The following is a 17287-nucleotide window of genomic DNA, read 5'->3' on the forward strand; positions in this document are numbered from 1 at the left end:
ATAAATGGCTGTGGTGGGGAATAGCTAAGTGGCAGAGTATGTGTATAGTATGCACAATGCCAGCGATCTCTAGGGCAGCAAAGCAAAACAGAGTGTACACCCAGCTATGAGCAGATGACATTGCACTCCTCACACTCAGCTTTGTCTCCTGTGCTGTGGCAGTTGGGTCCACAGTTGGACCAATGACTTCGATTCTTCATATTCGTATATGGGATGTATATACTTTTATTCTTCCCATAAGCTATTTCTCTGCTGGTGAAATGAACCAATTCATGCCAGATTAGATCATATTAAAGGTTTTTGGGATCTGCTCTTGAGTGAGTTCACTGCCTTCAAGGATTGAGGCCAGGGGAGTTGCCATGGACGGGAGAACGCTCAGAAACAAATGAATGAGTGAGAAATCCATTCTCTTCCCATCCACACATTTATCCCTCCAGCTTGGACTTCTCTGCTTAGTTTCTGTAAAGTAAATGTTTTGCAAGCTGCATTTACATATACCCATAGTAGCAGGTTAACACTAACTCACCATCCAAAAAGATCTAGAGGAAAGCGAAGGCAAGGATGGGGTCCAAGCAAGAAAGAGGAAATCAAAGGCACTCAGAAAGATGAGTTAGCAGTGGAGAGAAAGAAACACAAAAGCAAGAGAAGTAAATCAGGAAAAGATTGAAAAGAAGATAGAAAGGGGCCCTGAAAGGGTGTGGGGAGGCAGGCTTAGTGTCAATGAACCCTCACTGACAGCTGGTACCATAATGAGAGCTGACACCTAACTAGCAGGCCAGTCTGATGTAGTGAGGAAAACGGGATTATCTATGTCTAGTGGGGATGAAGGAGGTTAAAGGAATGAAAGTCACTTCCCTTCCAACATAAGCTGAATGGGAAAAAAATATATTTACAAAGCTTTGCCAGGAATTAAAAACAAAAGCTGTTTTTCCTTCCTTAACTCTCCCAACTTCCCAGGATTCCCATGTGTTAATGAGGGCCTCCTGCACTGCTCTGATAGGATCATCTAGAATCAAATAGTTCTTTATTCATAGCAGAGTGAAGAATACACTTACTCACCTGTCTTTTCAGGAGCCTCCTGTCAGTATAGATGTAACAGAACAGCACCTCATCACCAAAGACTGGAGTCTCAGGATCTAGTTCTTCTCTTAAATAGTTTTATGTGGTCCAGGCTAGCCTTCCATTCCTGCAACCCCCACTCCCCAATACCAGAACCACAGTTCTCTATCACCCCATCCAACTGGACCTGTTTTTTTTTGTTTATGTTTTTTTTTTTGTTTTGTTTTTTGTTTTTCGAGACAGGGTTTCTCTGTGTATTCCTGGCTGCCCTCGAACTCACTCTGTAGACCAGGCTGTCCTCGAACTCAGAAATCCGCCAGCCTCTGCCTCCCAAGTGCTGGGATCAAAGGTGTGCGCCACCACTGCCTGACCTTAGACCTGGTTCTTTTTTTGTTGCTTAATTTCTTTTTGGGTTGTTTTGAGATAGTCTCATATGTTTGTCCAGGTTGGTGATCAACTCCATGTACAGTCAAGGATGACTTTACATACTTGATCCTCCTGCCTGTATTCCACATGCTGGACCACAGGTGAGTCACTGTGCCTGTCTGGATCTGAGCCTCAGACATTGTGCTTTTATCTTTTAAAGCCAGTTATGTTCTTTTAGTATGAAGGTTCAGTGATATTATGATCTTATAAAGGGAAAAAATGCTGGATGGTGGTAGCATACACCTTTAGTTCCAGAGCTCAGGGGGCAGAGGGCTCTGATTTGGGACAGGCTTTGAGTTCCAGGACATCCAGGGCTACAAAGAGAAACCCTGTTTCCAAAAGAAAACAAAGAAATTGTTTATTTAATGCCTGCCACCTCTCTCTCTCTCTCTCTCTCTCTCTCTCTCTCTCTCTCTCTCTGTCACACACATAAACACACCCCACACATGTATATATAATTTCAAAGACAGTTTTTGAGGCTGGAGATGACTTAGTGTTTAAGAGTACTGACTATTCTTCCAAAGGACCTGGGTTCAATTTTCAGCACCCATATAACAGCTCACAACTGTCTGTAACTCCAGGATCTACAGATACACATGCAGGCAAAACATCAATGCACTTAAAATTAAAAGAGACAAGTTTCTCTACTGGATATTGTAGCTGCAAGGCTTTAACCCAGTTCTTGGGAGGGAGAGGCAGGTGGATTTCTGTGAGTTTGAGGCCAATCTATCTAGTGAGTTCTAGGACAGCAAGAGCTATATAAAAAGACTCTCTCTCTCTCTCTCTCTCTCTCTCTCTCTCTCTCTCTCTCTCTCTCACACACACACACACACACACACACACACACACACACACACACACACACAGAGGTTCTCATGTATCCCAGGCTGGTCAGTCACTGCATAACTGAGCATGACTTTGACTAATTTCATGCATACTAAGAAAGTACTCTACCCTTAGTTCTTTTCTTCACACTATCTTTTTTTTTTTTTTCTTCGAGAAGAGGTTTTTCTATGTAGCTCTGGCTGTCCAGGAACTAGACCTTGTAGACCAGGCTAGCCTCAATCTCAGAGATCCACCTACCTCTGCCTCTCCAGTGCTAGAATTAAAGATGTTTGCCACCATCATCCAGCTTGCATTATTGTTTTTAAAAGTTATTTTATTTTGTATGTTTGGGTCTGCTTGAATGTGTATTTGTATGACATGTGTGCCTGGTACCCACAGAAGCCAGAAGAGGGCATCAGATCTCCTGGAAATGGAGTTAACAGACAGTTATGAGTCACTACATGGGTACTGGGAATTGAACCTGGGTCCTCTGGAAGAGCAGTCAGTGAGCCAGGGCTTCTAACTGCTGAGCCATCTCTCCAGCTCCTTTGTCTGCATTCTCAACAGCAAGATCTTCCTTTATTGGTAGAACTTTTACCCTCTCTGATTACAATGTTGGATCTCAAAAATCATAAAGTATCATTATCTTGATCTACAGATTCACTGTTGTCAGCAGGGTGCTTGAGGTCTGGGAAAGACTGATGAACAGTTTCCAAAGTCAAACAAAACAACACACAAAAAAGTTGTGTTTTGGTAGGAAGTGACAAAAAAAAATCCAAAAGGAAAACCTAGATATTGCCTGTACACTGGGCAAGTACCTTTTGAAAAACAGAATCTCTGTTTTAAAAAGCCTTCTCCCCTCACAGTGAAATCACATCCACTGGAGGGTGTTTGGGGACAAGGGCAAGGAAGTTGAGCATTTCTACACCATATGTTCAGCTTTGGCAGGAGAAAAAGGTGGGAAGAGAATCTTCATGTTAGGGAATGCCAATATCACACCCCATCTGGCTATTTAGTCATAAAATAAGGAGAAACACACAAAAACTTGGCCAAAACACCTTTAATGATGAAGGAAAAGATTCTAGTATCTCCCCTCTCTGCTCTTACACATTTCACTGTGTTAGGGAGCTCTGGAGCCCACTACTTTAGAGAATCATCATTGATATCAGCTAACAGCAAAATTCAGTCTTCTCAGAACTCCTGTTCCACAGGATCCTATGTTAAGAGTAAATACTACATCTCACTACAAGACAGAGAGACAGGGAGGAACCACTTAGAAGCTCTGTCTCTCAACTTCTGGAAAAAATAAGACATAATCTCTGGCCCAATGGTCAGGCAAAATTAGGGAGGAAAGGGGTTTTGAGAAGACAACAAGGGAAATACAAGGGGTGAGAGAATAAAATAGGGAGTCATCTAAAACTAAAACACTCTAGTAACAGGAAGCCCCCCCCCCATAACCCCTGGTGCCTCTGCATACCACATCATCATTAGCTCAAAGAAAACATTCACATTCACAAGAGCTGAACAAGTCCCCTTACTTCAAGTTCAGTTCTTTATCAGATAGACTCAAACAGTAATGCCTGTTTTAGCAACAATCCTCAACTCCCCATCACTGCTTAAATAACCATCCTTACCAACAAGGCTCTTTAGAGTTAAGAACTTCATACTTCCTAAAACATCACATGAGAGACCTCTTAGTAAGAAACCTGCTTGTTGGTTGAGAAGCCATGATGAGAAGCTGAAGGAGTCCTGGCATCTTGACCAGCCACTATCTTTGCCTTAATGTGGAGAGTCAACAAGGGACATACTGAAAAAAGGATCTCAGTTCTTCATTTGCCCCTACCTCCTCGGGTTGAGCCACCAATTACTAGAAGAGTATATTCATTGCTAGTATCCTCTGGAGCAGAGGGAAGGAAAAAGAAGTTCTAGTTACTTCTTTCCTCTGGTGTGCTTGTTGGGCACAGCCTCAGCTACAGGAGGCTGAAGTAGGAGGGAGGCTATGCTCTCCTCTGCCTCTCTGAATCATGGTTGGAGTCACCTTGTCAAGCACAGTTCCTGGGCTTTGACAGCAATGACTGTGCTAGGGCTCAAGTGGCAATGCAGGTAGATCTAGAACTCCAGGGCTCGATGGAAAACTGTGTCGTGGTTGCAGAAAGAAAAGAAATCAACCACCCCTCACAAGCTTCTCAAGAAGGTCCTGGCCCAAGAAAGTCTTGTGGAGTGACTTGGTCAAGATCACCAAGGAGTAGCGGTGGGCTTTCCATGGACAGTTGCCAGCCCCTTTGAACAAGGCTGCCATTCCAAAGATGGGGGTTCTAGTATACCTGCCAGAGGGAAAGGGAGAAGGGGAGAAAGCTCCCCCTTGAGAATGTCAAAGCTATAGGGAATTTGTTTCCTTTAGTTACACAGAACAAAAAGGTGATAAAAATTTTCTTAGAGGACATTCCCTTTCAAACACAATTGTCAAGCTTAGGGACTAGAGAGAAGCCACTAGAAACATCATGTCAGAACTTGAGAAAAGATAAGAGGAGGGGTGAGTAAATCTTGGAGGTCGTCCTATGGAGCTCTCAGTTTCTGTTCTCTGGGTCATAGAGGACCAGGTACAGAAAACAGGCTCATGGGATGGCCGGGTCATCTTTTTGAGGGAATGGGGAGAGCCCTGGAGAAGGGATGGATGAGGGACAGCCAGGGACCAACGAAAGAGTAGCAATATTCTGAGGGCCATGGGGTGCAAAGGGCGGTACCTGGTGGTGAGCCAACAGCACATGCTTCTTGAGGGTAGCTCGGTCAAGGAAGCCCTGCCTGCAGAAGACACAAGTGAAGAGTGGCCCATCCTTGAGATGGGTCTTCTGATGCTCCTCCAGAGCTGTCTGGGTAGGAAAGCTCTGGCCACATACTTCACAGGCCTTTCTGCTGCTGTTCTCTCCTGGCTCCTTTTTCACGGCTTCCGGTAAGGTCAGCTCTTCCACCAAAGGGGTGCTGGTGCCCTCCCCTTCTGGGGTGAGTGCTACAATTGGGCTTGAGGTTGCCTCCAGTTTGGCCTCTTCCTCCATGCCTCCGGAAACATCACTGGTTCCCTGCTCCATGGGTTGGGGATGATCCAGGTTGTCAGGTGGTGGTGGAGGTGGCGGCAGACCATGTTGAGTGGCTGTCTCATTACTATCCATCTCCTTCCCGGTGGTGGGTGCTGCTACGGATGTTGCCACTTCCTCCTCTGCCCCAGATACCTCTTCGGAGTCACCTCGTACTGATATGGCCTTCTCTCCCCCACTCTCTGAGCCTCTTCCTGCTAGGGAATCTTCATCTGTCACGTCTTCCTCTTCTTCCTCATCCTCTTCCTCTTCATCAGACATTTCCTCTTCTGGAGATGGCTGCTGGGACTGTGGCTGGGGGAAACTCCCTGGTCCAGAGGCTGTAGACTGCTCAGAGCTGTTTTCCTGGGCAGCTCCCCCACCTTCAGGAAGTGCAGAACCTCCGTTGGGGATCTGTCCCCCCAGGTGCATCCGAACATGTTGCTGCAGAGTGACAGCATTTGTGAACTTCTTCTGGCAAATGGGGCAGGAGTTCTGGGCCCGGGCAGCTGGACTGGTCTTGTGACCCACGAAATGTGCGCGCAAATTGCCCCTCGTGGAGAAAGCTCTGCCACACACTTTACACTTGAAGGGCCGCTCACCTCCATGTTGGCCATAATGCAGGCGTAGAGCCCGAGGGCAGCTCAGCACCCGGAGACAGATGACACACTGGTTAGGTCCAGAAGCGGAAGATGAAGGTGCAGGGGCAGAAGTAGTGGGAGCTCCCGAGGCAGTAGAAGCCACCGCCACAGCTCCTTGGCGATCAATCTTTTCTACTAGTTGCTGCAGCTTTGAGGTTTCAGAAGGTGAAGCTCCCAAGGGTTCTAGCACATAAGGGAAGGGGAAACTTCCAGTTGACTTCAAGTGATTAGTAAGCAGTGCCCAACTCGGCAGAGATGTCACCAGCTTACTTAGCTGCATTCGGGTTGCCGAGCCACTGTCTGCTACTCCAGTGATGGCTGAGCCCTCACTCCCTGGGGGAGTATTCTCATCAGCTTTACTCTTGGGCTCCACTGCCTTCATGAGCACAAACTTGTTGAAAGTAGGGAGCCCCGGAGCCACTGCTGTGCTTGTACCAGTGGAGAGCAGTGTCAGGCTCTCGGTGGCACTGAGTGCTGTGGTGGAGGCCACTAGAGGTTTGCGTTCAACACCTCCGCCTGGAGTGGCTGCCTCCTCTTCTGCTTTCTCTGGTGGCACAGACATTCCATAAGGCAGCCCACTGCTGGTGATGACATAGTCTAGGTGCTCTGGTACTGGATGTGGATTCATTTGCACATGTGGGTACTTCTCACGATGCCGGTGGAAATGTACTTTGAGGTTGCCCCGAGTAGTGAACCGGTTACCACAGACGTTGCACTTATAGGGCCTCTCACCAGTGTGGGAACGAAGGTGTATCTGCAGGGCGCTGTCACTGCCGAATACTTTTGCACAAAAGCGGCATTTGTGCCTTCCACCTGGCTTCTCCAAGGAACTAATAACTTCCCCATAGCCCAGCTCACCGCTTCCGTTCTTTGGCTTCAGAAGCCCTGGGGAGGCGGCAGCCTCAAGGCCCCTTGCTGCCCCAAGACACTGAGCTGCCAGGAGTCCTGTGGTGCCTGGGAATGCCAGATGAGGTGACGCAATCAGCTGATCCGTGCTGCCTGGCAGGGCAGGGGAGGGGGCAGGAGTGGGTTTGTGGTTTCGACCAACCCCTCCTACAGAGAAGGGATGCTGTGATCCCAGTGGATGGTAAAGGTGGAAGAAAGCCTGCTTAGGTGGTTCTGCTCCTGAGGAGGAGGATGAAGAGGAAGATGCCAATGTCTTGCCAGTTTGCACTGGCTTGATGGGACTGAAGAGAGGCAGTAGGGGCTTGGTAGAAGAGGCAGTCCCTGTCCCAGGTAGCTCTGAGGGACTGGCAGGGGCACCCACCGTCTGCCCTAAGGAGCCAAGTAACAGCACCTGGCGGCAGATTTGCTCAGTCATCTGCATCTGATGAATCTGGCGCTGCTGCAGCACCCGCAGCTCTTCCAAGATCAGAGGAATGTTCAAGTGGCCACTGCCTACACCTGGAGGGGGAGGGGGTGGGGGAGGGGGTGGAGGAGGGGGTGCAGGGGTGGATTCTGGAGGTAATGGGGTTGCTCCCAGCTTGGGACTGGCCAAGATCAGGCCCCCACCTCCTCCAGCCGCTGTACCTGTGGCAGCGACCAGGAAATGCCCAGAAGATTCCTCTCCCCTCCGCTCTGGACCCCAAGTGGGATCCGGGGGCCCAGAGGACCCAGAATCTGGAGGATTGCTGTGCTCTGTGTCCATGACCTGGGACCTACTGTGGCCCTCTGGTCGGGGCGCAGAGGAAGCTGAAGAGTTGCTGGGGTTCTCCTGGCCCCCAATTATCACCATTACCGGTGGGTCAGTGCAACATGCCTTCTGGTGAGCAAGGAATTCGGTCGGGTCAGAGAATTGTGCGCAGCATTTGGCACAGACTTGGGGGTGGTCTTCCTCGCTAGCATCACCTGGGGAGAAGACAAGGAGAACGTGTGGGTAATGCGGTTGTGTTGGATAACAGAGGCTCTAAAGAACGAGCGGTCCAGGAACGTCCGGTTAGGGTCGGAAGACAAGCTTACAGTCAGACCCTGCAGGAAGCTAGCGCTCAGACTCTCGTGGTTCCTGGACACCCAGCAAAAGGAGGGTTGGGGGATAGGGCGCGTACTCTCCGAGCCTCCTCCATTACCCCTCCCCCTCCTCTGGCTCAGGAAGGGTGGGAATGGATGGGAGAACTGGGGCTTATGTGCAGAATCACACATTTTACCCGCCCACTTAAAGTCCTTACATGCGAGCGTCCCCTTGGCCCCCATCTCTGCCCAAGCCTGGCCCTACCGCACCTCTGCGCTCCGCAGGCTCCCCGCAAGGCCCCCCGAGTCGAGAGCTGCTCCCGGTTTCCTGCGCCATGGCCGTGAGAAGTGGAAGGCGGGATGGGATAGGACACAATGGGTATCCGGTCTGGGGAGGCCGCTGACGCTGCGGCAGGCTCTGCACCCAGCGGCCCAGACTGCGGAGGAGACCGGCGGTGGCGGGGGCAGGGAGCAGCGGCGGAGCGGGGGAGGGGAGCGAGAAGGCGCGGAGGAGGGGAGGAGCTGGAGCGCGAAAGCTGGTAGTGGGGAGATGGGGGAGGAGAGTTTGTGGGGAGAAGCTGCCAGGGAGGGAGGCGAAAGCTAGAGGAGGCGAGAGCAGAGAGTGCGGGGGCTGGGGGGTGGGGGAGTCTAGGAAGCTTTGCTCCGGCTCTGGGTCAGGTGTCAGTGAGGCACCTTGGGGGCCCACTGTGCCCTACCCTCTGCCAGCTCCACACCCCAGATGTCTTTATCCTAGCCGCTTCCACGGGGTCAGCCCCAAGCCCACAGTGGGAAACATTGCCCGCTCAATAGATTAAGGCGATAGGCTTCAGTAATTTTTCTTTGGATAAAGGATCTGCTGAGCTTGGAAAACGTGGATTCCAAAGGGTGGTCTGCCTGCTTCAGAGGTCGGAGGACAAGAATGGGAGGAGCGGCCTCAAACACCCACCCCTTACCAGCTCGCACACCGCAGAATTATCTCAAGTTTTGTCTTCACCCCATTCCCATCCTACCCTCATTTCTCTTCACAAAAGAAGTTGGGGGGGGGGAGCGAGGAGGATTGCGAGATAGAATTCCCAAGGGAGTCATTTGAGGGCCCCTTCTTGAGGAACACTAAGCCCTTCCCCCAGAATTACAGCTCAACACAAGCTAGTCCACAGGCCACCGGCCCTACACCAAATGCAGAGTTCCTACTTTAAAAAAGCCCTCTCCGTTCGGTACCCTCTTTCCACCACACCACCACCACCACCACCACCACCACCACCACCTCCCCCTCCGTAATGCGGACAATTAAATAAGATATTAGCTTACAAAGGCCTAAGGAGGTCCACCCAGCTCCAACCTTGGGGGAGGGGAGCTCCTTCTGAAACAATGGGGAGGATGCAGTCCTGGGCTTTCACAGTCTGCCGCTCAGGATCCAAAGCTCCTAACGGCCCCAAGCGGATTTCAGTTCCTAAATAAGACTGACACCTGCTCACCTCTGTTGGGCCCTGCCTTTTATTCAGAGGGACTGATGACTTCCCTATAGGACAGCTATGGTGCTTCAGACCAGCTACTCCGCATTCTTTTTCTTCCTTGAAATGAGATTTAAAGGGTCCCCCACTTCCTAAAATCCCTTATTTTTACATGTAAAAAAGTAATCTCAGGTCTTGGATTTGTGTTTTGGTGGTAGGAATAAAAAAAACTATAGTGTTCCTTTCTTTCTTCTTTCTTTTTTTTTTTTTTTAAATGTTCAGTGTAGCCCAAGCTGACTTTGAAGTAAGCAACCCTCCTGCCTCAGCATCCCAAAATCTAGGGCTACAACTATGGCTTCTTAATTATTGTTTGTTTTTGAGACATGGTCTCTGTAGCTGAGTCTAGTGGTACACTCCCAACCTTCCTCCAATTCTGCAATCACAGTCTTCCCAGTTCTGTTTTTGCCTGGCTGATAAACTAGCGCCAGTTACACAGAATATGCCACCATCCGATTTCTGAGTTCGAGGCCAGGCTGGTCTACAGAATGAGTTCTAGGATAGCCAGGGCTACAAAGAGAAACCCTGTCTCAAAAAAAAAAAAAAAAAGAATACACCACCATCCCAATTTTTTAAAGAGACAATATTTTACATACACCATCTTCATCAGAAAGATATTTTGAAAGCAGACAAATTGCAAACCATTTGTTTTTGTGGTGCTGGTGATGGAACTTTGTACCAGGTGCCCAACCACAAAGCTGTATGCCCAGACTAGAAAATGATAGAAGCATAGTATTAACATATGTGGGATTTTTCCCCCTCCAAAAGAGAATATAAATTAGGAACCTTTTTAAATTTGAAGAGCCTTAAACATTATGGATTAGGGAATTTATATATTTAATAAGAGAACCTAAAATACACATATAACTAAATTAATATCGTTTTGCTTGTTGGTTGGCTTTTTTTTTTCATAGAGTCTCCTATAGTCCAGGCTGGCCTCAAACTCACTACATAGCTAAGGCTGGCTTGGCTCCTGCTTCCCATGGACTCAGATTATTATAAACCTGACCCACCATGTCCACTGCACCCCAGCACCATTGTGGGGATTGACCTTAGAATCCCACAAATGCTAGAGCAAGAGCTCTACCGTGGAGCAACGTCCTCATCTGTCTTCCCCCGATCGTGTTAATTTCTTAGTAGTGTCACTGGCATATGTCTAGGTTAAAGGGTCTAGGGGGTGGTATGTACCCCAATCTAATCAAAATTTCAGTACATACTTGAGAGTGGTGGCACATACCTTTGACCCAAACACTCAGGAGGCAGTTAGTTCAAAGCCAGCCTGGTCTACATAGACCAGACCAGGTGGGGTTATATAGTAAGAATCTGTCTAAAAAAAAAAAAAAAAAGTAAACAGCTATTGTATTTAACAGCTGGACAGTTGTGGTGCATGCCTTTAATCCCAGCACTACAAACAGAGGGAGGTGAATAAATATCTGAGTTTGAGACCAGCCTGGTCAAATAAATAAATAAATAAGTAGAAAATACAATCTTATGTTTTAAAACTTCAGATAATCTCAGTGCTGGAGAGATGGCTCAGTGGTTAAGAGCCTCCAGAGGTCCTGAGTTCAATTCCCAGCAACCACATGGTGGCTCACAACCATCTGTACTGGGATCTGATGCCCTCTTCTGGCATGCAGGTATACATGTAGCTAGAGCACCGGGCTACATAAAAATAAATCCTTTTTAAAAAAGACAAGAAAAAAAACCAGATAATCTCAGAGATTTTAACCTTATGAGCCTCGTGAATCAGAGCACTGAAATGGATGAGCTAGCTCTGCTTTTCTAAGACCTGACCCTTGCAGATGGAGATGGAGTTCAGGGTTTCAGTTTGTCCAAGACACAGCTAAGTGCAGTGTGCTTTAGTTTTACAGATAAGGAAACTCAAGCTCACAGAGGTTAAGTGACTTTTCCAAGTCCGCAGAGTAATTCAGTGAAGCCGCAGTCAGCACTCTGGCTCCTGGCCAGCTGCCCGTGAGCATCCTAAAGCTAGAGAAAGGGGCCTGTGTGACTCCTCCCTGCCGCTTATTCTCTGCCCTCAAGTCAGAGAGAAGGAATCAGATGGAGACTTTCTACAGAGCATTTGTTAATTAGCACTGAACATTTGATATCCAGTTGCCATTCTGTCAAGTCCTTGGACAAGAAAAGAAATCCTTTTCTTTTCTCCTTCTCCTGGGAAACAGTGTCCCCTTTCTTGCTTTGTGATGAAATGTGCTTTCTGATGTGTCATTTGATCTACACCCTTTAAGGTAAATTTAGTCCCTGGTGAAAGGTGATGTATCAACAGCCATCGGAAAGAGGAACCATCCACTCCTCAGTACCCCCTTTTCACTTACTGCCTATTCTGAAAAAGGGAGCAAGACTGTTGTGCAAACAGGGCTAAAGTCACAAAACACAGGAACATGCTAAGCAGGTAATGGTACACCTAGATAGCAGAAAATGTGAAGTGGACTGTCCTAGGCCACAAAGAGTCTGTGATGGCTGTGGACCTGCACATGCTTGTTCAAATTTATGGAGAGCTGAAATGGAAAAATAAAAATAAAAACAAACAAACAAAAAACAAGTAGCTTCTCTTCGAGGCCTAGTGCCCAGAGGCTGGGGGTCTAATTCAGTAAGTAGATTGGGTGCTTGGCACAAGCACAAAACCCTGGGTTCAATCCCCAACATAAACCAGGCACACCTGTAATCCCAGCACTCTAGAGGTGGAGGCAGCTGAATCAGAAGGTCAAAGGTATCCTTATTACCGTCAACGTAAGTCGGTGGCTAGCCTGAACCATATAAAACACTATCTGAAAGATAAACAAAAAACCTGGTCCCCAAATAAGCTGCTTCAGTCTTGGGAGAGAGTGGTTAGGAAGAACACGGTCACAACAAAACAACATGGGGACTGGGCAGCAGTATCTAAATGGTGGCTGTCAGCCTTTACTGTCCTAGAATTGCCTTTAGAGCTTTAGGACATTCTGATGTCTTGAGCTGGGGCTGTAACTCAATAGGAGTCCCTGAGTTCAATCACAAACAGAAGAAAGAAAGAAAGAAAGAAAGAAAGAAAGAAAGAAAGAAAGAAAGAAAGAGAAAGAAAGAGAGAGAAAGAAAGAAAGAGAAGGAAAGAAAGAAAGAGAGGGAGAAAGAGAAAGAAAGAAAGAGAGAGAGAGAGAGAAAGAAAGAAAGAAAGAGAAGGAAAGAGAGAAAGAAAGAAAGGAAGAAAGAGAGAGAGAGAGAGAAAGACAACAAAACACACACACACACTCAAACCAATCAAACAAAAAATTCATCTCAAGGCTAAAATAAATTCAAAGGCCCTAAAGATCCTAAGGGCAGGATCCAAGCAGCTTCATCATCATCACCACTACCATAACCATCATCATTATTAGTTTGAAACAAACTCTTACTATGTAGCTCTGAGTCTGGGACTTGTAATGTAGGTCAGACTGGCCTCAAACTCAGAGATCGACCTGCTTTGAAATTAATGGTATCTGACACCACTGCCTAGCAAGCGTTAGTTTTCTTTTTTTCACACAAAGATTTATTTATTTATGTATAATAGTACACCATAGCTATCTTCAGACACACCAGAAAAGGGCACTGGATCCCATTACAGAGCCACCATGTGGTTGCTGAGAATTGAACTCAGGACCTCTGGGAGAGCAGTCAGTGCTCTTAACCGCTGAGCCATCTCTCCAGCCCAAGCATTAGTTTTTTATGAAGCTCCTCACTTACTTATTCCACTGTACAGCTGAAGGCTGAGAATGTAGCTTTCAGTGGGAGAGCACTGACCTAGCACAAATTGAGGCTGAGTGTAATCCTAAACTAACACATGCATGTGTACACACACACACACACACACACATATACAGTGGGCATTTTGGTAAATGCATGTCACTTCAGCATCTGACTGTGCCACTATTTAATTTCTGAGCTACATAGAGTAAGACCCTGATATACATTACAGATATAAACTGTATGTTGAAACGAAGGTCTGCTGCTGCTGTCCAGTGGCCGCAGGCTTTGGGTTCTGTGTCCAGCTCACACATAATCCCAGCCCACCACACACAAGAAGAGGCAAACACTCCAATAATAGAGCTTTAAGGAGTATCCTCTTCAAACCTTCCCCTATCCCTCACAAATGTTACCTGAATTAAATCATTACTCATCGGCAGCCTCCATAAATACAGATTTGTAAATGCCACCAAGATCACTTTTCAGAGACTGTCCCATGCTCTCTTTTCTCGGTCTTCTCTACTAAACCCATACACGTCATTCTTTGCCAAACCAAACTGCTATACTGAAACCTATGGCTGCACCCATAGCCACGTGGCCATGTTCCACGTGGACAGGAGACAAGATGACTCAGATACCAGGTACCAAGTGAGAAAGACATTTGTGTGGAATTTGTGTGACTTTTGAAGCTCAAAGGTATTTTAGAGATCTGACCCTTCACTGAGCACAAATGGCCAATTAAATCCCAGTTTTGGGTATTTTTTTCCCTCTTTTCAATTTGAGGAGTATCTCTGTTTCCGACATACACACTTTCTCTGTCTTTCTCTCTGTCTCTCTTCCTTTCTTTCTTTCATCTTGAAACAGGGTCTCACTCTGTATCCTTGGTTGGCTTGAAACTCACTCTGTATACCTGGCTACCTGGAAATCACAGAAATCCATTTATCTTTTTCTCCTAAGTGCAAAGATTAAAATTGTGTGCCACTTTGCCTTTTTTTTTTTTTTTTTTTTTGAGGCAAGGTTTCTGAGTAGCCTTGGCTGTCCTGGAACTGGCTCTGTGGACCAGGTTAGCCTTGAACTCAGAGATCTGTCTGCCTCTGCCTCCAAGTACTGGGATTAATGCATGCACTTGCTGTTCTTGCAGAGGACCAGGTTTGGTTCTCAGCACCCACAGGGGAGCGCACAACTGACTGTAACTCCAGTTCTACAGGATCTGACACTCTCTGCCACCATCTTCTGGCCTCCATGAGCACCAAGCACACATGTAGAACATTGACATATATGCAGGCAAAACACTTGTACACATAAAATAAAAATATCTAAAATAATAATACTAGTGAAATGAAGGAGGCAGCTGGATGTGATCGCATCAGCATTTGGATGGCTGAGGCAGGCAGATCTTTTGTGAGTTCAAGGCCAGCCAGGGCTACTTAGTGAGACCCTATCTCAGAATAAACAGCAAACAAATAAGTCAGTGTAGAGGAGCTGATGATAGAGGAGTTGGAAGGAATGAAATGAAGGAAGTGCAAGAACGGCCAAGCGCAGCACCTGCATGTGTCTCCAGCGAGTACTATGGTCTGGTGGTCCATACCTGAGATCCAGATGGGTGTGGATGGTGACTTGGGCCTCTGATCCCAGGACTTGAGGGGTTGAGGCAGAAGGATCAGGGATTCACAGATAGCCAGTGTGAGCTACATGATGCTGTCACCAAATAAAACCAAGCAACCAAAACACAAAACAAAATGGGGGTGGAGCTTGGGTTTCCCTTCCTTGAAACCTTAGGAAAGAAAGGATTTGTCCAGGGTTAAAGGTCATATATCCTTGAGCTCCAGACTAGTTTGAAAACCCAGTTTTCTCCAAAAGAGAGTGAAGGGCAGTGTGGTGGCCACCTTTAATCTCAGCACTCAGGAGGCAGAGGCAAACAGATCTCTTTGAGCTCGAGGCTAGTCTGGTCTACAGAGTACCAGGATAGCTAGCAAACCAAACAGAGAAACTCTGTCTCAAGAACAGACAAACAAACAAAACAAAACAAACAAACAAACAAAAAAGAAAAAAAAAGAAAAAAGAAAAGTGGGTTTCTGCTTCCTTATCCCAGGTTTTAGCTAAGCCTGAGTCAGTCAATCAGTCTCTCTACCCGTCTCCCATTCTCTCTTGACAGAGTCTAGAGTTGCTCAGACTGGCCTTGAACTCATGATCATCCTGCTTCAGCCACAACACAGACTTCTAAATTACTTTCTGTCTACTTAGAGATATATTCTTTCTGATGCCCACCGCAGCAGGTACCTAAAACTGAAGTCCCAGGGGGTTAAGAAGCCTGAGAGATGAGCCCTCTCTTTCATGAGTAAGGTGCCCTATTTTTTCCATCCTTGCCTTTGCTAGTCTTGTTGTCTGCCAACTCCTTTCTCTCCCTCCAGGTCTGTGTGGCTGTTGTCCTGGTTTCTCCTCACTAAATATCTGGGTTTCTGATCATTTCCCAGATGTACCAGTTAACATTTCCTACAGTTTCGTCCCTTATGCTCTCTAATTCTGATACCTAGACTCTATAGGGGAGAGTTTCTTTTTCTTTCTCCGTAGTTAAGTAAATAGACTGTTTCCTGCTCATCACTTATATGCAATAAGTATTTTGTTAGGTTTTGGTGTTTAGTCAGGGAGCTATGCAAGAAGAAAGTGGAGAAATAGGTTTCTCAGGGCTGTTTCTTAAAGGCACAATAGCAATGCACTCTAAGTTTACAGGTAAGCAAAGGACAGCAGTTCTTATTTAGTGTAAGCATTGCTTTGTGTGTAGATAAAACCAAGGGCCTCATGCATGCTGCTTCCCTGAGTTACATCCTGAATCCTTCCTGTCTAACTCTGGGCTATGCTATGGGGTAGAAGGAAAAGTTGGAAGCCTAATGATGACAAAGTTATTAGTGGATCCTGTGTAAAGGATAACGCAGGGCCCCATGAGTGCAAGGCAATCTCTTTATCTTTCCACTATACCCCAGTCCTTTTAGAGACACCCCTATGAGAAGGGGAGAACGAGAATTTATATGTTACATGCTTATAAGAGAGGAGAGAATTTTAGAGAGCCATGTCAAATTTCAGGAGAGAGCCAACAAGCCTCCGTTCAGGTCATGAAAGGAGACTAGGTAAGAAAGTCTCTAAGGAGTTCTGATATGAAAACCCTTAGGAGTTCTTTCTGTTCTCTCCCTCCCTCCCTTCTTCCTTCCTTTCCTCTCTCCCTCCCTTCCTTTTGTCCTTCCTTCATTCCTTTCTTTTTCTTTTCTTGGATGGTCTTGATCTCACAGAGATTGACCTGTCTTTGTCTCCTGAGCACTGGGATTAAAGTTGAGTTCCACCATGCCCAGGACTTTAAGAGGTTTTTTTGTTTTTGTTTTTTTTTTTGTTTTTCGAGACAGGGTTTCTCTGTGTAGCCCTGGCTGTCCTGGATCTCACTCTGTAGACCAGGCTGGCCTCGAACTCAGAAATCCACCTGCCTCTGCCTCCCAAGTGCTGGGATTAAAGGCGTGCGCCACCACTGCCCGGCTTTAGTTTTTTTTTATTATTATTAATTATGATGATGATTGTAGTAGTCGTCGCCGTCATTGTGTGTGTGTGTGCATATGCCATGGACCAACTGTTTTTCAACCTGTGTGTTGCGACCTCTTGGGGATCAACTGACTCTTGCACAGGGGTCACCTAAGACTATCAGAAAACAGATGTTTACATTATGGTTCATAATAGTAGCAAAATTACAGTTATGAAGCAGCAACAAAAATAATGCTATGGTTGGGGCCACCACGTCGTGAGGAACTGTGTTAAAGGGTCGCAGCGTTAGGGAGGCTGGGAGTGCTGCCCTGGACAGGGTGCTGAAGTCAGCACTCTCCTGCTTAAGGCAGAGCCACAGACGTTTCTAATGCTTCCTTGCTCCCTATGTTACCTTTTGCCTTTGCTACAAATACAAAGTTTACCTAAATTTTTCTGTTCAAGGGTGTAAGCCCTTCCGGTTTCTATAGGAATGAATGGGTTTACAGCAGTGTCACTACAATTCCAGGTATCCAGAACCCTCCAAGTCAAACTGTACCCCAAAAGGCTTAAGAATCCTGGATACCTTCTGGCT

General features: G+C 46.8%; 1 protein-coding gene across 1 annotated transcript; it reads right to left on the reverse strand.

The window, feature by feature from the left end:
• Nucleotides 1-3351: 3351 nt before the first annotated feature.
• Nucleotides 3352-8515, reverse strand: Sall2 (spalt like transcription factor 2). The gene is made up of 2 exons (XM_028788485.1): nucleotides 8240-8515; nucleotides 3352-7870 (listed from the first exon to the last, which is right to left on the reverse strand). The coding sequence occupies exons 1-2, from the start codon at nucleotides 8304-8306 to the stop codon at nucleotides 4926-4928; spliced, it is 3012 nt and encodes a 1003-aa protein (XP_028644318.1). The 5' UTR covers nucleotides 8307-8515; the 3' UTR covers nucleotides 3352-4925.
• Nucleotides 8516-17287: the final 8772 nt, after the last annotated feature.

Source organism: Grammomys surdaster, unplaced genomic scaffold, assembly GCF_004785775.1.
Source record: "Grammomys surdaster isolate TR1022 unplaced genomic scaffold, NIH_TR_1.0 125750, whole genome shotgun sequence".
Lineage (NCBI taxonomy): Eukaryota > Metazoa > Chordata > Mammalia > Rodentia > Muridae > Grammomys > Grammomys surdaster.

Coding starts and splice junctions, on each gene's coding strand:
- Sall2 (XM_028788485.1), bottom strand. CDS start 8,306: ATGGCGCAGGAAACCGGGAGCAGCTCTCGACTCGGGGGGCCTTGCGGG. Junction 7,871..8,239: donor GGAGCCTGCGGAGCGCAGAG/GTGCGGTAGGGC, acceptor TCTTCTCCCCAG/GTGATGCTAGCGAGGAAGAC.